Raw genomic sequence first — 20,922 nt, forward strand, 5'->3', positions numbered from 1 at the left:
AGTGAGGGGGTAGGCATAGGGTGTAAGAGGAAGGAATCCCAAGGTGAAACTCAGAGACACGGATTCAGGAAATCTTGGCCCGGCAACTTTTTCCCACAGGATATGCCTTTCCAGTGTCAACTCTGGCTGTCACAATCTTGTTTATTGTTACTAAGAGAGAAGGTGTCCCATAATGCTTGACCTCCCACTACCTTTGGTTAAATTCAGAATTGTTAAAAACAGAATCCTGCTCCAACTGGACTGAACTTACTCCATCCCCTTATCAATACTCCAAAATACTCAAAAAGCATGCAGAACTTTTGAGTCTCCATCAGCGAAGAATTTTCCGCATCCCCCAGACGACATCATGCCAGCACACCCAGAATGCCGTACCAGGGTCACACAGAACGTGATGCTCTCTCCACATGGGCAGTTGTCTTCCCAGGCAGCTGGCACTGTCCTCATCCTTCAGAAGCCATCTACCACCTCCTTCCCTAAACTTCCCCTGACCCCAGACTGAAGGAGTCCCTTGATGCCCGCCCCCATGCAACTTTGCTTCTTACCCTATCACTGCCCCTCCCACATGGCACTGTGATTACCTGTATACTGAGGGGCAGGATGGCAGCATATGAATTTGAGGGTCACACAATTCAGCCTGTAACATAAGCCTAAGCGTAATGTGTTGAATCAATTTATCCTTGCCTGGAAAAGTTAGATCGTAACCGAAAGAAGTTGTTTTTGGACTTTGTGGTGTTTGCTTTTGTTTCATTTGCCTGTTTGTTTCCTTGAGCACCTGCTATTTACACAGCACTATGTTTAGGCCAAGAAAATTGTACCCAGGAAATAAATACACCATTCTTATTCTCTGGGGAGTTTACTCTCAGGTAAGTGGCTTTTCTAACTGCTTTAGCAAAGGCACAAATCAGAAGAAGGTGCAGTTATGCTAGGAAAGGCGGAGTGGAGAGTCTGAAGCCATATAATTCATTCCCCCCTCACCCTCTGTGAAGGCCCCTGAAGCCAAACCACAGAACCCTGGAACTCTAGGGGGCACTATTCGAAAGAACTAAGAGACTTCTATATTAAGCCAAATCAGATCATAAATATGCAAGTTTTTACTGTCAACTGTAAAACACCATACTATGGTTGTTGTTGCATAGAATACAAAGTGTCCTCACAGTCTTAAGTCAACGGAGGATTTACAAGAATATCATGGGAAGAAGGACTGCATGGACAGAAAGGAATCGCAAGGGAAGGAAGTACAGAAGAGACTCAGAGAGAGAGAGAGAAAGTGTAAAGGAGAAAACCATGCAGGCAAAAATTATACACTAACGATGACCAGCGTGTGTAGCTCTGTGTAACAACTACAACATCAGAAGATCTACTGATAGAACCCGCCCCCTGTGAGCCAGGGACTGGGCAGAGCCCAAGGCTTACATCCTATCCTTCAAGCAACCTTGAGAAATGTTATTGTTTCCCCATTGAACAGATGAAGTAAATGCTGCTTGAGAAGTTCAGGAGCGTGCACAAAGTTAGCTAGTAAATTAGAGACAGGATTCAGATTCTGGGGTATCTGAAGTCAAAGCCTACCCAGGAAACAACATTTCAAAATCTGTTGTTTATGACGAGACATGTAGCCGAAAGTCTTTGTCTTCATGTGCCTACAGTGTGGAACAGCATTGCACACTGATTTGCCAGGGACAATCCGGGTTTATATCTGTTTCCCAGTGTAATTAGTAACCACTCCCTTTCACTCTCAGAAGTGTCCCAGTTTAGGGACGCCTGGGTGGCTCAGCGAGTTAAGCATCAAATATCGGCTCAGGTCATGATCTTGCAGTTCATGGGTTCGGGCCCCTAGTCAGGCTTGCTGCTGTCAGTGCAGAAAGCCTGCTTCGAATCCTCTGCCCCTCTCTCTCTGCCCCTCCCCTGCTTATGCTCTCTCTCAAAAATAAAAAATAAAGCATTAAAAAAAAAAGAAGTATCCCAGTTTAGACAAAACGTGTATCACCATCCTGCCTCAATGCCATAGTGAAGTGTATCTACATGATTTTCCAGGTCCAGTGTAAAGTAAAAGTATGAGGCCTTTTGCTCAAAAGGCAGGAAAAAAGTGCTACTAGAGGTACTGAAATATGAGGCTTTTAACTTTCTTGTATCTGCTCTACTCACACTCCATGGTCCCAGCGGACTTCACTCGTAAAACACAAGTTCAAAGATAAAACTAGCACAAATTTCAAGAAGGTGCTAGCAGAGCACTGAACCAAGTTCCAGGTCGTCTGGAGCATGAAGCCAGTGCAAACTGCACAGGATACACACCCATGAAGTCGGCCCTGCTCTGCCCTTTTCCTGTCCACTCGAATGGGTCTAAGAAGCCATCCTGATCTTGGTATGCCCTAGGAGGACTGCAAACAGGAAACCAGTTGCAACCCACTATTGTCCAGGATTGGAACGTTAAATACTGGGTATTAGGTCCATAAAATCATGTCTTTTGACAAAATGTGTTACTTCTAATAAAGCACAAAATTATATCTCCCAAGCAAAACAAGAACATGCATTCAAGCAAATTTGGGCACTCCCTGCATTTTATCTATGACCTAAAAATAACTAATCCAGATAATGCAACCTACCCAGGATATCAACTGAAAATTTAGAATACAATGAATTGACATAATGGTGCGTTACAAAGTCTTTAATACCACAATGCCTGATTTAAATACTGTTTCTGTTTTAAATGCAGGTACTACATGTTTAATTTAAAACTTTTTGTTACATAAATTCCTATGTGCCTGAGTGAAATTTAAATAATTTCTACTATCTATACCAACCAAATAGAAGAAAAACAAAACTGAGAATTTGAAGAATGATGAACTGTCCTTCAGAATGGGGTGGGAGGGGCACCTGTGTGGCTCAGTCAGTAGAGCGTCCAACTCTCAATTTTGGCTCGGGTGAGGATCTCGTGGTTCGTGGGATCGAGCCCTGTGTCAGGCTCTGTGCTGAGTGTGGAGCCTGCTTGGGATTCTCTCTCTGGGTCCCTCCCTTCACTGTCTCGTGCACTCGTGCTCTCTCTCTCTCTTTCTCTCCAAATAAATAAATAAACATTTTTAAAAAAAGAATGGGGTGGGAGGTTAGAGGATGGGTCATTGATTCATTCATTCATCCAGTCATTCAGCAAGTATTTACTGACTACCTGCAATGTCACAAGCACTGCACAAAATTCTAGGGGAAAAGACAAGTAAAATATGGGCCTGTGCTCAAGAAGTTTACATTCTAGTAGAATGAAACAAAGGTAAACAAATACATGCATAAGCTTCCCTTTGGTGAGAGACAAGAAGTAACTACAGGGAAGAGTGGTACAAAGCAGTGAGTCCTCTAGCCTGGTGGGGAGGGAAGGGATACGATCATGGCAGTTTCCTGAAGGAAGGGAGCCCTGAAGGCCCTGCAGGAATGCAAAAGGATGTAAGGGCTACCAAGGAGCAAGAGAAACCCGAGAGCCCATGGAAGGAGTGAGCCACTCTAGGGGACAGCTATCTAGGGTGGGAGCGGGGAAAGTTGTTCTCTCCTTAAAAAGTTAAAAAGGCAAAGAGCTGGAAATGAGAAGAGAGAGGGATCAGAGGTACAAAAGAAGTACAAAAGCATAAAACTTTCATAGAGTAAGAAACGTTTTCCCCTTCAGCTCATATGATCATTTAACCAAGAGGAAAAAATATCATTTTGTTTGATTATTTATGGATCTGTAAGTAAAAATATGTTCTTGGTAAAACTAACAATATGCTTTCTATCTCTTCATAATAAAGATAAGAGTACCCTTCATCCATGTTAATGGCTGAAACAATGACAGAAATCTAAAACAATGACTAATCTGACAAATATTTACATTTGATGTAGAAATGCACTATCAATTTTTTCAACAAACGTAACACTGCACTTATTTAATACTACAGCTATTTTTAACGACTTTCATTATTTTCTGCATTTCTTTTTTTTAAGTTTATTTATTTTGAGAGAGAGAGAGAAGAGACAAGGAGCAGGGGAGGGGCAGAGAGAGAGGAGGACAGCAGGTCGGAAGCCAGAGGGTTCTATGCCGACAACAGACAGCCAGATGCATGGCTTGAACCTAAGAATAGTGAGATCATGACCTGAGCCAAAGTCAGATGCTTAACTGACTTGAGCCACTGAGGTGCCCCTGTGTATCTACATTTCTTATCAGTCCTTCAGGATGGACTCCCAGAAGAGGAATTGCCAGGCCAAAGGGTTTGAATATTTTTTAAATTCTTGGCACATTATCAGGTTAGGCTAAAATGAAAACTAAATTGACTACATTAACTGAAGGTGACCAAGTAAAATACATGGGTATTTAGCGTTGCTATAAATAAAACTCAAAAAAGAAATACTCAAAAAAGAAAATCCAAAAAGTGTATTATAAGTAGATCTCAGGTTTTGATGGTTTTGCCCAAAAGGAAGTCAGGGTAAACTTTTGTTTAGGATGCTATTCAGGCCAATGAGTGTGTTTGCGTGTGTGTGAACAGGTATGTGCACAAACACTGCATGTTTGTGCACAAATAATGGACAAGGAAAAATAAAAGTGGAAGAGTCCCTAATTTCCGAATGAAATAAGAATGAAATTATTAAATGACTTGTAAATAGGTACATACAATTTATTCATACCTGCCACAACTTCTTACCCAACTCAATATAGCAGTAAGTTTTCAATTTTAATAATCAGGTGTTAAGATTAGAAGAAAACCTGACATGATAAATAAAGATCAATAATAAATTGTTTTTTTAATATAGGTTGGGTTAGCTGTCCATTTCTATAAATTAGGATTCTGCACAGTACTTTTTTCATATGCCTCCAAAAAGGAGTGACTAATGCAATTTAAGAAGTGACTAAGATTTTTCAAAAGCCAAAGGACTTTGTCACCAATAAAGTTTCATGAAAAGCAAATCTGAAGCTATTAAAAGTCAACTCTTCACACTAGTCAGAATGGCTAGTGTCAAAAAACAAGAAATTAAAAGGAAGGGCAAAGGCTTGGGGAAAAGAGAACTCCCATGCACTGTCGGTGGGAATGCAAATTGGTGCAGCCACTATGGAAAACAGTATGGAAGTTCTTCAAAAGACTAAAAATAGAAGTACCATATGATCCAGTAAGCCCACTTTTGGGTATTTGCCCAGGATAAACAAAAACACTAATTCAAAAAGACATATGCACACTTATGTTTGTTGCAGTGCTATTTACAATAGACAAGATAGGAAAGCAACTTGTGTCCATCTATAGATGAATGGATATAGAAGATGTGGTATACACAATGGAATATTACTCAGCCACCAAAAAAAAGAAAAGAAAAAGAAAAAAGAAACCTGGCCATTTGTGACAACATGCATAGACCTAAAGAGTATTATGTTAAGTGAAATAAGTCAGACAGAAAAACAATGTGTAATTTCATTTACAGTGGAATCAAAAAGAACAAAACAAACAAGGAAACAAACAACAGCAAAAAGGGATAGAGTCATAAATACAGAGAACAATCTAGTAATTGCCAGAGGGGAGGGAAGTCAGGGGGACAGGTGAAACAGGTAAAGAGAATTAAGGGGTACACACTTCTAGTTATAAAATAAGTAAGTCATGGAAAAGTACAGCATAGAGAATATAGTCAATAATATTGTCATAACTTTGTAAAAAAAAAAGTCATCTCCTTAAAAATATGCTTTTTTTTTTTTGACTTTGCTTCATGGAAGTGCATGGGAATCCAGTTATCACCGATTACCCATATATTCTCAAATATCCAGCCTTTCCAAAGAATGTGGCCCCTGGGGGCTAAGGACACTGATTTTAATTTGAGAAGTCAAACAGAAGTCAACCTGTGCATCTTACATCCCTTGAGATACTGTTCTCTCCTTGCTATAGCAAAGAAGTAAATTCCTCTACCATAATTATAAGCAGAAAGTTTACATCTTACTAAACCCTAAGCAGGAAGTTTGGCCTTTGAAACACTTCCCTTGGGACCAGGGCGGGTATGGAACAGGGAGGTAAAAGGAGCAGAAGGTTTGAAGATTTGAGTGAGCCTGTCTCTCGGGTCTTTAAATGATGCTCTCCCAGGCATCTGGGTGGAGAGAAGCCAATCCTCAAATGCTTTGTCTTTGCAACAGTGAACAGGAAAATTCAACTTTTGAGTGATGTCTCAAAAGTTTCTTTCACTCAATTTTGCCCCTTCTGGCTCTAAAATGAATGAAACGTTTCCAGAACAGGCTTCCAATGCCACAAGCTGAAACTTTGAAACAAAGTTCCTGCCACTGCTATGAAATCTTGAAGCCATCTGACACAAGTTTTATGATACAGCTCTCCTGGGCTCCGTGTGAACAGGGAACGCAGGAGCTGAGCAGGGAGCAAATTTAAACCCAGGGTGGGGGATGGGGGTAGAAGACTGTAGGGGTGGAATGGGGTGAGCACCACATGTGGCTTTAATATCCAACAGCTGCTAGAGATCATAACCCCGCTGCTCTCTCTGTAGCCCCCACCAGAATCCCATGTTTCAAAGATTATCATAACTAAAGGGACTTCGCTGCCATGTAATCTGAAGAACGAACTCAAGTTCCAAAAGAATGAAGGATTCATTATTTTTTTAACTAAATGTACCTGAATGTAGCCGACTGACTTGAATCACCAAGCCAAAGCCTTAAAATAAAATCCCAGGGGAGGAAGAGAATTGGGGGGGGGGGGGGGGGGATTACACAATGCAAGCCGGGACGGGGGTAAAGAAGAAAGAGGAAAGATGGGGCAGCAGGGATTCCCTGCACTAGAGGTTCTCCCACTGGAGCTAACTTTTCAAACCCGCGGCTCTCCAAGGCCCTAGGAACTCAGCGCGTGTCCAGGCGTGAAACAATCGCCGTGGGGGTCCTCGCGCCCACGAGCGCGGCGTCGGCGCGCGGGCTCGTGGTTCCCGCGATGCCGGGACCCGTGCCCCGACCCCCGCAGACAATGCCGCGCCCGCTTCCCGCCGCCTCCCCGGGGTCCGCGCCCCGCGCCGCCCGCCGCCTCCCGCGTCGCCGCGCGGGGACACACTCACCGACACCAGGAACTCCAGCGTGCCCACATAGTCCCGCTCGGTCTTCTGCAGCTCGCTGAGCACGCACACGCGCAGGCGAAGCTGTTTCTCCAGGTCCTTGGCGCTCTCCGCGCGGCCGTCCCCGCGGCTCTCGTCGCTCATGGTGGGCGGCGGGACGCGGGGCTGCGGGGCTGCTGCGCTGCGCGCTGCCCCGCGCGCCGGCTGGTGTCCGGCCCCGCGCGGCCAGAAAGGAAAAGTTGCTGCGCCTCCGAGAAGTCCGAGGAGGTACGGGCGACTTTACATGCCGGGGAGAGTCTGGGGTGGTAGGAGAGGGGAGGGCGCCCGCTGGAACTCCGGCGCGGGAGGCGCGAGGCTTTGAGGAGTCAACTCCCGGGAGAGGGGGCGCCGGCCCGGGACCTGCGCGCCCGGCCCCACGGCTCCGGCCTCACGCGGCCCGGGCTGGAGGGGAGGCGGCTCCGGCAGCCACAGCGGTGACTTGGACATTAATCAAATGCTTTGTATCCATGTGACTCCGACCCTTTACCCTTCGCCAAATCTCAGGAAAAAGGAAACAACCCCGGGGAAGTGTGTTGCGTGCCAGCTAACTAAACACACACACACACACACACACACACACAGAGTCAGCACTTGAGATGGAACTAATTGGAGATTCCCAAACCTAGGCGGACGTACTGCAAGACACAGCTCGAGGGTTGCTCCTATGACTCCCGCCTATTGTTTAGCTTTAATGTGTTTTGTACAAATCCTGAAAGCAAAGAAACAAGTCCCCACGGTTACATAACTGGATGGGAACAAAACAACCATGGTATTGACCCTCCCGTCTTTGAAAAGAAACACATTGATTTTTGGTTTTGTTTAGGCACAAAATAGGTTTGCTTTTAAAAGCCCCCAACTGAGAATAATTCACAGGGCAGATACCCTCCCGCCTGCACTTGGAAAGTCAATTAGCATAATAAATGAAGACACTATGGGAAAGTGACAGCCTGGCCCAAACCATAAACTCCAGATACAATAAGCTTCACCACTGCAGTGTGGTGCTTTGGAGGGAGATGCTTTGCATGTCTATAACTGTTTTTCAATATCAAGATAGTATGTAAATTGAATCACAGGCGAGAATATGCCTGTTTTGTTTCTAAGAGCTGCTATGATTTAAGACAGTGTCACTAAATGAACAAAGCTATTATTGAATAGTTATCAAAAGATACATAGATACAGTTATAGGTATATGGATACAGATACATTCTTAGGATTTGCAAAGGGAGAGAAACACAGAGCCTGTCCTGATTGTGATGGTTATGCTTGTTACCTTTTCTCACTTGGAAACAGAGTCAGGAGCTAATGAGCACTGAGTATTTACAATTCCATGCAAAACAGTCCATGTATATTTTTGTCTCGATAATAACCACGTTAAATTTCCAGTGTCATTCTTTCCTACTCAGAACTTGAAACGGTTTACAGTAATAACATTTAAAGAAATGGAAGAGCAAATCATTTGGATGCAAGAAAATAGCCTGTTAATCTTTTCCAATAGTTGAAAGCATTAGTCCAACTCTGAAAAATGAAGATGCTTTCCACATTACTTACATTAAAATAATTTCCAGTTTGCCAGATCACACCTTTTCAGCACGTGGTTTCACTGTATGTCTCAAAGAGCAAAGAGGGACGGTCATTTTCATCTTTCATTAAGAGCACAGCTTTTGAGGGGCGCCTGGGTGGCGCAGTAGGTTAGGCGTCCGACTTCAGCCAGGTCACGATCTCGCGGTCCGTGAGTTCGAGCCCCGCGTCGGGCTCTGGGCTGATGGCTCAGAGCCTGGAGCCTGTTTCCGATTCTGTGTCTCCCTCTCTCTCTGCCCCTCCCCCGTTCATGCTCTGTCTCTCTCTGTCCCAAAAATAAAAATAAAATAAACGTTGAAAAAAAAATTAAAAAAAAAAAAAAGAGCACAGCTTTTAAATGATGTGTGAGGAGCTGATGGGCAAGATATGATTTTCCTTTGTTTTGTGGATGGCTAACTAGAGGTGGCTGTGAGCAAAGGACAAAGAAGTAAATGGCTTCACACCTTATGACAAAAGAACAAAGGACAAGGCACATTAAAGGGCAGACCTCACAACCCCTAGTAAACAATAAACAAAAGAAACAAGCGGAAGACAAAGGAAACGCACATCCAGTGATGAATGGGGAAATCAAACATGATTGAGGCTTTTTACATTGTGCTACAGGCAGCAAGGAATGAATGCATTTCCTCCTCCTTACGTCTGTACCCTTCCCTCATGTAAAAATAAACAAATAAATCAGGCTTTCCATCAGCTGTTGTCCTAGATAAAATAACATTTCTTACCAATGGCCCCCAATTTCAGAACTGTTGATGCAATTATCCTATAAAAAAAAATAGGCTGTCTACAACCCATTAGAGCTTCAGTCTCACCTCTGAGAATGATAAAATGAGTTTGAATCACTAGTGGAGTTTTAAATACCCACAGCATTTGCCTCCATTCTATAAACACGTATTGAGTACCTCTGTGTGTATTGCAAGGCACTAGGGCCTGAGGATTCCAGAGACCTTGTTCTCTAAGCAAATATTTCTCAAGGTAGTTCACAGACCATTACACTGAGGTCTTGTTAAACGTTTCTGGGCCCCATCCTAAATTTATTAAATGAGAATCTCAGAGGTGTAAGCTCCAAATTCTCTTGACAAGGTCTTCAGATTATTCTTGGGCACAGTAATATTTGAAAGCCACCATTCTAAGGAATTATAATTGAGTGAAAGAGAGTGTTACAAATATAAGTGATGTATTAAAAGGAAAACTGCAAGGCATGCTTTGCTAAAAACAAAGTGCAAGGAAGCTAGCAGAAAAATATTCAAGTGTGCAGATTCAGATGTCTCTCAGAAGTGCCTATGTAGAAATTATTATGATATTAACAGTTTCTGCTCGTTCTTCTATTCCTCAGTCTACTCCTCAACATCATTTGTAACTAATGAACAGCTTCAGAACACTATATAGTGCCTTCTGCCAGGCAGCTCTCAGTGTCTTCTGTAGCCCTGGCAGGAGTTCTTAATTCCTTATCAAAGACCTAAAAGCATAAGAAAACAGGGCCAGAGGATCTGGAAACCTTCACTTTGATGGTAAATAAGGTCTTTCATAAACTCTGAATGTGTTGTATCCCTCCCTGCTTCCTCAATTGAAACTTTAAGCTCTGCCTGCCAGGAAAAGGGAAGCAACAACAAAAATGATGGGTAGGATCCAGTTTTTTCCTGAAATACTAATGAGGTTGAAGCATCCAATAAAAAGGAGATGGTGGAAAAGAAGATAGTGAGAAAAGGCTAAGTAGTAAACTGGCTCAGCCATTAAATTTATTTCATATGCATGAACTTGGTGTGGTTAGAGTCTATTATCATTCAGAGGCCAAAGCACCATGCACAGTAGGTTTTCTTTGATCAGGTTTAGAGAATAACAACTCCTGGACAGAGAATCCAAGGTGGTCTCTTTATAAAAAGAGAGTTCCCTTATAGATATCAACATCTATATACATTGTATATAACTTGTATTCCTTATAGAGATCATTGTAGCTTCCCTACCATTCCAATATTAGTATTTGCCCAGGTAAAGTAATAAATCAAATTGGATGTGGAAGTCATTGAAAGACAATAGCACTGGACAAGAAAGAAAGAAAGAGAGAGAGAGAGAGAGAGAGAGAGAGAAAGAAAGAAAGACAAAGAAAGAAAGAAGGAAAGAATAAGGAAGGGAGGAAGAGGAGAAAGATTGCTTGATTGCATGGTCTTAGAGAATTCTAAGAGTCAGACTGTTTTTTATTTGATTTTGGCATTTCCTTCACTACTCTGGCCTAAAGTAGATGATTCTAGATTATATTAGTATAAAAATATTATAGATACATTGGAGCTGTATAAAGCACAATACAAGTCTTAGATAAGAGGTCATTCTAGAAATACTTCTTAATTTCATTATGTTGTAGTTATAACAAGCATAGTATGTACTGAGTTCATAATTATTTGTATTCACCAATTCAAAGATTTTAGAATGTGTATTACCTAAAAGGACAAAATACAATTTCATAGCTATATTTTAATTTTATATACAGTGTTTATGGCATAGCAAACTAAATAAATGTTTGAATAGGATTATTTTAGGAAGACTGTAAAGTTCTTAAAGATGTGGGCACTAGCTTGATCAACTCCAAATCGTCCTCATGGCCATAATCTAACATGGAATGGATAATCACTTTCCTCATTAGGGAAACTTAACCTACAACCATCCCTGTAAAATAAACAGCCGGGTTTTGTCTGTGATTAGTCTCAGAAGAATGTCATCTTTGCATTGTGCCATCTGCCTGCTTAGCCTTTCCTTCCTTTAAAAATCCTCTCCAACCTCACATATCTCCTCCCTATAAAAACTTCTACCTGGTTGTTTTGTCTCCTATATTAACATCCTCTAATGTGTTCTCTAGGGTTAGCATTCTAATGTGTGTGTGTGTGTGTGTATGTGTGTATTATTTGATTATTATCAATATCTAATATCTATATGTAATATAGATAATTTATAAAAATTATATATGTTTATGTCATTGCCTGCTTGTCTTAGCCTGGTTTCCTCAGAAAGCAGAGACAAAACTTAATGTGAAGACAGTATATATGGTAATGTGATCCTAGGCAGGAGGAGTGAGGAAAAGGAAGAATGGAAAAGAGAAAGAGGGAAAACCAATACAAGAACGCATAATAGAGTTGACCATCCCATGAGGAGCTAGATGCGCTGTTCTACAGGACCTTCTGAGTAGTCTTATGAAATAAATACATCTCAGAACTGTCCTGGGGGAAGAAAGAGGGAAGCACTTGCTCATCATTTCCTATTCCCAGTTGGTCAAGGGTTGCCCCATTAGGCATTCATGGGACCCTGTATTTGCATGTTACCCATGCATGAGTGATTAGAGGTTTTCCCGGATAAGATTTGGAGTCAGGAAGCAAGAAAGGTAATTGTTCCTGTATTAAGTTGCTCTGAGCATTTGAGGAACAGCATCCGTGATCATCAAGAGTAAGAGAAGATGTCAAGAGAGTTTTTCCTGGAATACAAGAGGGGTTTGATTCTGCTTCAAACCCTTCATGATAAAGGCAAATATCATTTATGACCCAGCCCCTCTGGCTTCATTTCATGCCACTCCCTCCTTTGCAGATGAACCCCAGCCACATGGGAATATTTTCAGAATTCTCACAATGCCAAGCTCTGTAGCATAGTCCTTTTTCCCTATGACAGCATCAGTTGCACTTTATTATAATTGCTAGATCAATTGATAGAATTCTTTTTTTTTTTAATTTTTTTTGATGTTTATTTATTTTTGAAGGAGAGAGTGAGGGGGGAGGGGCAGAGAGAGAGAGAGACACAGAACCCGAAGCAGGCTCCAGTCTCTGAGCTGTCAGCACTCAGCCCACTCAGGGCTTGAACCCGCAAACCATGAGATCATGACCTGGGCCGAAGTTGGAGGCTTAACCGACTGAGCCACCCAGGCGCCCCTCAATTGATAGAATTCTTTCCCAGACCACAGTGTCTTGAAGGAAAAGACTGTTATCTATGTGGCTCTAGAGCCTCTCCAGAATCTGGCATGCAGTTGTAGTTAAATGGATATTTGTTGATTGAATGAATGAATGAATGAATGAATGAAATGCACTGGAACTCTGTTGGCCTCTAGAGTTTAATCATTCTATCTCTAAATGAAGATAGGTCTTTGTTTAGAGTTGTTTACTGAAAACAGATGTATAATGTATTAGGCTAGAGAATTCCCATAAATCCCCTTATTTCTACCTCCCCAACTCAGTTTCTCCTATTGTTAGTATCTTGCATTAGTGTGGTACATTTGTTACAATTAATCAGCCTGTATGTATGCATTATTAATAATGAACGTCTATTCCATACATTAGAACCCACTCCTTGTGTTGCACTTTCTATGGGTTTTAACAAATGTATGACATATATCCACCATTACAGTATCATATAAAATAGTTTCTAAAAGTCCCCTGTACTCCATGTATTTGTCTCTTTTTCCCTTCCCCCAAGACCCTGGAAGTCCTTTTTACTCTCTCTATAACTTTGTCTTTTACAGACTGTCATATAGTTGGAATCATACATTAGGAGTCTTTTCAGATAGACTTCTTCCACTTAGCAATCTGCATTTAAGTATTCTCCGTGTCTTTTCATGGCTTGAGAGCTCATTTCTTTTGATCACTGAGTAAAATCCCAGGATCAAGAGGTACCTACCATTTTATCAACTTACCTGTTGGAGGATGTCTTGAATGCTTCCAAGTTTTGGCGATTGGGAATAAAGCTGCTGTAAACATTAGTGTGCAAGTTTTGTATGGACTTGAGGTTTCAACTCATTTGTGTAAATAACAAGGAGCACAATTGCTGGATCATATGATGAGAGTATATTTCGTTTTTGTAAGAAACTGCCAAACTGTTTCAAAGTGACAGCCATTTTTCATTCCCACCAGCAGTGAATGAGTGTCTGTATTGCTTCCACATCCTCATCAGCCTTTGGTGGTATCAGGACTTTGGAATTTGGCCATTCTAATTGGTATATAGTGGCATCCCATTGTGTTATTTTATAATTTCCTAGTTATAAAATAAATATAAGGCTGAATATCTTTTCATATGCTTACATGTCATCTGTATATCTTTTTTATAATGTGTCTGTTAAAAGTCTTTGGCCCGTTTTTGAATTAGGTTGTTTTCTTATTATTGAGCTTCAAGAGCTATTTGTATATTTTATACAATAATCCTTTATCAAGGTATGCCTTTTGCAAATATTTACTCCCAGTCTGTGGTTTCTCTTTTTATTCTTTTGACATTGTCTTTTTGCAGAGAAGATGGCTTTGATTTTAATGAAGTCCAAACTATCAAGTTTTTCTTTCATGCATCAGATTTTTGATGCTCTATGTAAAAATGTTTGGATTTATCATTACCAAACCCAAAGTCACCCATATTTTCTCTTATGTTGTCTTCTCAAAGTTTTATGTTTTGCATTTTACATTCAAGTCTATGATCCATGAGTTAATTTTTGTGAAAGATGTAAGGTCTGTGTCTAGATTTGGTTTTTGTTTTGTTTGGTTTTGGTTTTTGGTTTTTTGGTTTTCTGGGGTTTTTTTTGTTTTGTTTTGTTTTGTTTTGTTTTGTTTTGTTTTGTTTTGTTTTGTTTTTGCATGTGCATGTCCAGTTGTTCCAGCATGATTTGTTGAAAAGATTGTCCTTTCTCTATTAAATTGCCTTTGCTCCTTTTTAAAAGATCAGTTGATTACATTTGCGTGGGTCTTTTTCTGGGCTCTCTATTCTCTTACTTTGATCTATTTGTCTGTCCTTTCCTCAGTACCACATAATATTGATTACTCTAGATTTATATTATGTCTTAAAGTTAGTCCTCTTGACTTTGGTCTTCTCCTTCAATATTGAATTGGCTATTCTGGGTCTTTTCCCTCTCTGTGTCAAACTCAGAATCATTTTTTCAATATTCACAAATTAACTTGCTAAGATTTTGATTGAAATTACATTGAGTCTATTCATCAAGTTGGGAAGAAGTGACATCTTCACAATATTTAGTGTTTCTACCCATGTACATGGAATATCTCTTCGTTTATTTGGATTTTCATTGATTTCTTTCATCAGAGTTTTTAAATGTTTCTCATATAGATATTACACATGCTTTGTTAGAGTTACACCTAAGTATAATTTTTAGTACTAAAAATACGAATAAAGCTGCTATAAGCATTGGGGTGCAGGGTTTTGTGTGGACATAAGGTTTACCAAATAAATGGTCTTGTGTTTTTTATTTCAAATTCTAATTGTTCATTGCTAGTATAGAAGAAAGCAATTAGCTCTTTATATATTAGCCCAGTATCCTGCCAACTTGCTATAGTCACTTATCAGTTTCAGATTTTTATTGTTACTGTTTGCATTTCTACATAGACAATTATGTCATCTTTCAACAAGGACAGTTTTATTTCTTCCTTCCTAATTTGTATACTTTTTATTTCCTTCTCTTGTTTTATTGCATTAGCTAGGAATTCCAATACAAAGTAGAATAGAAGTGGTGAGAGCAGATATCCTTGCCTTATTCCTGATCTCACTGAGAAAGTCTCTAGTTGCTCACCATTAAGTATGATGCTAGCTGTAGATTTTCCTACATGTTCTTTATCAAGTGAGAAAAGGTGTATCCGTTTTTTATAATGATTTTAATTCTTATATTGATAACATCCATACAAATAAGGAACACACTTAAATTAGTTTTTCCTGTTTTAGAAAACTTATACAATGTCTCTTGACCACCCACTATATTACGTGAGACTATTAACAATTCTTTCTTTCTCTGACTCTCCAGCTTCTAACTTTAAGCCATATCTTTAGTTTTGATCGTCAAGGTTGATAATATTTATCTTGTGTAACTGAATTTAAAACATCCATGTTTCTCTTTAAAAATGTAAAATCAGGGGCATCTGGGTGGCTCAGTTGGTTGAGCATCCAACTTCACCTCAGGTCATGATCTCAACGGTTTGTGACTTCAAGCCCCACATCAGGCTTTCTGCTGTCAGCACAGCGCCAGCTTCAGATTCGCTGTCCCCCCTCATTCTTACCCTCCCCCACTCACACTCTCTCAAAAATAAATATTTATTTTTTTAATAAACAAACATTTATAAAAACTTAAAATTAATAAATAGATTGTATATTATATGACTATTTAAATAATGCAGACATAAGTAATGTGATAAAATTGTACTTCATTCTCTTTAGGTCCAAATTCAAAACCCTCAGCACACTCAGGGACCACTTCTAGGTTAAATGGATTCTGTTTCATAACACGCCATCAATTGCTAAAAAACATGCATGACATTTCCTGGTTTCCATCATATCTGAACCATGACTTTATTACACAGTGTCTTAGGATTTTGGTTTTATTTTCATTTTTGGTGGAGACTAATTTTTTTGTGAAAAGAAGAAATGTATCCTTTTTTTTTTTTTTTTTTTTTTTTTTCCACAAAGTCAAACATTCTCCAGCTCCTTAGGTACTATCTATTGCTTTCTTTTGTTTTTATTCTGCTCTTCATTTTTCACGGAGCCCTCTGATTTCATTCCCAGTCTGGACCGATTGCTTAATTATCTGATCAAAAACGTGATCCTGGGATTGTTTTTCCAAGGCTTTCAGTTGAATTCCACCAACTCTCCTTTCAGAATCTTCTTTCTTGGTATATTCATTTTCTCGGGCTGCCATAACAAAGTATTAATATCTCACAGTTCTGGAACCTGGAAGTCCAAGATCAAGATGTCAAAAGGTTGGTTTCTTCTGAGGTCTATGAGGGAGAATCTGGTCATGCCTCTGTCATATTGTTGGGTAACCTCAGACATTCCTTAGCTTATAGACGATGTTCTCCCTGTCTTCACATTATTTTACCTCTATGCATGTCTGTGTTCAAATTACCCCCTTTTAGAAGGACATAGTCATATTGGATTAGGGTCTACCCTAATGACCTCATCTTAATTTGATCATCTGAAAAAAAACTTTGTTTCCGAAGGTCACATTCATAGGTACTGGGGATAAGAACTACAAAATCCTTTGAGGACACACAATTCAAATGACAATACTTGATATCTACACTCATTTTGCTGGATTATATCTCAAGTGACTTCCTTAGGGTGCATGAGATGCAAATTATCTGAATTCTAGAATGCCTAAAATATAATTATTTTGCCTTGATGCATTATCAATAATTTCACTGTATAAGAATGCTGGGTTTGGGATGCCTGGGTGGCTCAGTTGGTTGAGCATATGACTCTTGATTTTGGCTCAGGTCATGATCCCACAGTCATGGGATAAGCCCCACATTGGGCTCCATGCTGAGCATGGAGCTTGTTTAGGATTCTCTCTCTCACTCTCCCTCTGTCCCCTCCCCTGCTTGTGCTCTCTTTCTCTCTAAAATAAAATTTTATAAAATACTAGGTTCAGAATTATTACCTATTAGAATTGTGAGTACCATTGCTCATTTTTTCTCTTACCAGTATGTTAGTGATTAGAAGTCCAATGCTACTTTGATTCTCTGTCCTTTTTGATGGTGTGTTTTATCTATCTGAAATTTTTTAGCAAGTGTCTTTCTTTTGTTTTCTGACAAAGATTTCAGTCATGTTTTTACATGAGGATCTTCTTTTAACTATTTGCTAGGAACTTAGTAGACTCAAACACAAAAGTAGTATCTTCTGACCTCTGGGAAAGTTTTTTTTGTATTATTTTTTAAAATTTCTTTGCCTTTGTTATCATGTGCCCATTTTTTTGGAAACCCTGTTAGTTGAGTTGGATCTCTTAGAATTATACTCCATATATCTTATCTTTTTCAAGTGTTCAATCTCCTCGTTTTGTTGTTGCCTTTGTCTTGTTCAATCTCTGTTGATTTTTTTCTTTATGTTGTGAGAGACCTACTCACTTTATATTCTAACCTTTATTTTTTTTTCAAATGTTTATTTATTTTTGAGAGAGACAGAGAGGATGAGCAGGGGAGGGGCAGAGAGAGCAGGGAGCAGAGGATCTGAAGCAGGCTTCAAGCTCTGAGATGTCAGCACAGAGCCCAACACAGGGCTTGAACCCATGAACCACAAGATCATGATCTGTGCTGAAGCCAGACGCTTAACCAACTGAGCCACCCAGGTGCCCCTATTTTAACCCTTCTTTAATTTGTCACTTGGCATATGATTATACACATGATAATTGTTCTTTTTTTTTTTTTAACATTTTATTTATTTTTGAGACAGGGAGAGACAGAGCATGAACAGGGGAGGGTCAGAGAGAGGGAGACACAGAATCTGAAACAGGCTCCAGGCTCTGAGCTGTCAGCACAGAGCCCGACGCGGGGCTCGAACTCACGGACCGCAAGATCATGACCTGAGCCAAAGTCGGCCCCTTAACCGACTGAGCCACCCAGGCGCCCCCACATGATAATTGTTCTAATTTGTTCCTTGTTGTTCCTTTCTGTAGCATTCTGTTCTTGTACTCTGAGGATACTACCTTCTCAAATCTTTCTCTGAAGTTTCTTTGTTTCTTCTAGAAACATTTTTTCTGTTTTTTTTTTTTTTATCTTGTCCTTCCCTTTGTCCTTTTGTGATGTTGATAGAGTATTCATTCTATTTAAAAAGGGAATGGGATTGTTTCTCTCTGTAACAAAGGATGTGTTTCCTCTTTTGTTGTAAGTGGGTCTGTTTTCCTGCCTAATCTCTCATTAAGAGATCTTTGCTGGGAATATTATGTAGGTGTTCAGGACTTGTCTAAATGAAATGAAGCTTTAATGGGAGCAGGCAGGTACCAGGTCTCTAGCTGTGGAAGTTCCAACTGCCAAAATAAGAGAACTTTTCTCTGATGCTGGCACCAAGAGTTCTAATTCTGCCTGTGCAGATACTTACATCTTATTAGAGAAGAATCCTTAGGTATTTTTAGTCTGAGGTTGATGCTTGATTTTTACACTAAGCATCAGAAAACACAGAGAAGGAAAGCAAAAAAAAAAAAAAAAGTGTATCAGGAAGAAAGAAGTGTTGCTATGCAGATAGCCTTCTCAGATAAGCCATTCTTCTCACTCATGTTGCCTTTACATCTTCTAGCTCTCCTCTAGGTCAGTCTTTTGCAGTTACTCTTCTCTATACCTGCCTCACTCTTTTACTTGTCAAAATGCTTCCATCCTCTTTTTATCCTTCAGAAATGTGTTGAAATCTCTCTCTTGCTCATGTTTCTGTTTCATTATCTTTGTGGCAATGAGTGTTTTCTTTTACTGTTACCTAATGATGGTAGGAAGGTTGAAAAAATTAAGGAAAAATACACATCCTCAGCCTATTATCTTATACCATCTTTAAATAGAAATTTCGAAGTCTATGTAACACAGTTGCCAGTGGAACATTTAAATAAAAAGGTCTATATTATCAAAAAGAAAGGACTAGCGGTATCTTCATATCTTGATTAATGACGTGCGCATACACTAAAATAAGGGTACACACACAGAAATGTGATAGAACAAATAGCCAGTTGTAAAGGAAAGTTATAAAAACTGGAATACACTAGATGGAGGAACCCACATACATTTTTAAGGTAATACTACATACTAGGTTACAAAACATGCTGTAACTTGCATGGCATAACCAGCCTCATTCAACCATTATGGGTAGATAATGCCCCTTAATGAATTATGACCCCTTGTATCCACATCATTTAGTAATTTGACAATTTCTTTGCCCTCATTAAGAGATAGAGTCTTTTTCCCCCAACTACCTTAAATCTTAGCTGACCTTATGAATTGCTCTTTCCACCAGAATGTGATAGAAGTGATGATATATAAGTTCCAGAGATTAAACCTTAAAAGAACTTGTAACTTCCACTCTTGCCTTCTTGAAAACCTGAGACCATCATCTAGACAAAAGCCCAGAGTAGCCTACAGTAGAATAGGAAGCCATATGGAGGAAAGCCAAAGCATCTTGTCAACCAACAGTCATCACCAGTTGTCAGACATGAGAGTAATACCATCTGGGACTCTCCCAACCCCAGTGAGTTGTCACTGAGCTGAGTGAGCTCAGGCAAGACCAGAAGAAGAAACACTCACATGGTCTATTCACAAAATTAAGAAAATAATAAATCATTGGTGTTTTAAGACATTAAATTTTGGAGTGTTTTTCTTTCTTGAGCAATGGATTACTGAAACCACATCTAACAGAAGTTTTGGGCTTTGTCTCTAATTGGGCCATTTTTTTTAAGTTTATTTTTTTCTTTTGAGAGAGAGAGAGTACAAGTGGGGCACAGGAAGAGAGAGAAAGGGAGAGAGACAGGGAGAGAGAGAGAATCCCAAGCAGGCTGCACACTGTCAGTGCAGAGCTTGATGCGGGGCTCGAACTCACAAACTGAGATCATGACCTGAACTGAAGTCGGACACTTAACTGACTGAGCCACTCAGGTGCCCCTCTAATTGGACAATTTAAATGGCACAAATTCATTCCTTCAACAATCGTTGTAGGTAAAGGAACTCTGTGCACAGATTGGCTTAGGTATGATTTTTTGCTTTTCCTTGAACTAGTTTTTATAGCAAGAAATTGTCATGATTGGCTTAGGTCAAACCAGATCCTATCCCTAACACTGAGGGTGAGTTCAATCTCAGTCAAGCCAATGGAGAAGGAGTGGAATGGATTCTACAGAGGCAGTTACAATGTCTATGATAGGTAGGAGGAGGCTAGTAACTGACGATGTAAAAATTTCTGTTTATGATCTTTATTCATTGTTGTGTCTCTTGAAGCCAACGTTGTCACCGTGGAAACTTCTGCCACCCTTGCCCAACTTGCCGCCATTAGAATTGCCACCTCTGAGTCTGCTTAATAGCTGCTGCCATTACTTCATGCCATTGCTGCCAACATTATAAAGCTGTTCCACAGCTTGGGTGATCATGGTTTTCAGCATGAGCTGCAACCAGTGGCAAAGTGCTGGACTGCTGTCCAGCCTAAACTGAACTGAGAACAGTGCATAGCAAGGGTCTAACCAAAAAGATGAAGTTGGAAAGACAAAGGACATGAGGCAGACATAAAAGACAAAATGGGGGAGAGGAAGAGAATATCTGGTTCCACCTTGGTTGTAAAGGTACGAGACTCATAGATGGTCTGGAAAAGGCTGCATATCACTTCTATTAGAAGTGCAGCAGCTTTGGGGCACCTGGGTGGCTCATTCAGTTAAGCATCTGACTTTGGCTCAGGTCATGATCTTGCGGTTCATGAGTTTGAGTCCCGCATCGGGCTCTGTGCTGACAGCTCAGAGCCTGGAGCCTGCTTTGGATTCTGTGTCTCCGTCTCTCTCTGTGCCTCTCCTCTACTCATGTTCTCTCT

General features: G+C 40.2%; 2 protein-coding genes across 2 annotated transcripts in view; one reads left to right on the forward strand and one right to left on the reverse strand.

Annotated features, from left to right (window-relative positions):
- PREX2 (phosphatidylinositol-3,4,5-trisphosphate dependent Rac exchange factor 2) overlaps positions 1 to 7,179 on the reverse strand; it is a 294,292-nt gene extending 287,113 nt beyond the window's left edge. Inside the window, exon 1 of the mRNA XM_045455000.1 lies at positions 7,039 to 7,179. Within this exon, the coding sequence (XP_045310956.1) occupies positions 7,039 to 7,179 (141 nt within the window). The remainder of the gene's footprint in view (positions 1 to 7,038) is intronic.
- A 25-nt stretch (positions 7,180 to 7,204) lies between these two features.
- Positions 7,205 to 20,922, forward strand: part of CPA6 (carboxypeptidase A6) — a 522,469-nt gene continuing 508,751 nt past the window's right edge. The window contains exon 1 of the mRNA XM_045455003.1: positions 7,205 to 7,302. The gene's annotated coding sequence lies outside the window, so the exon portion shown is untranslated. The remainder of the gene's footprint in view (positions 7,303 to 20,922) is intronic.

Source organism: Leopardus geoffroyi, chromosome C3 (genome assembly GCF_018350155.1).
Source record: "Leopardus geoffroyi isolate Oge1 chromosome C3, O.geoffroyi_Oge1_pat1.0, whole genome shotgun sequence".
NCBI lineage: Eukaryota > Metazoa > Chordata > Mammalia > Carnivora > Felidae > Leopardus > Leopardus geoffroyi.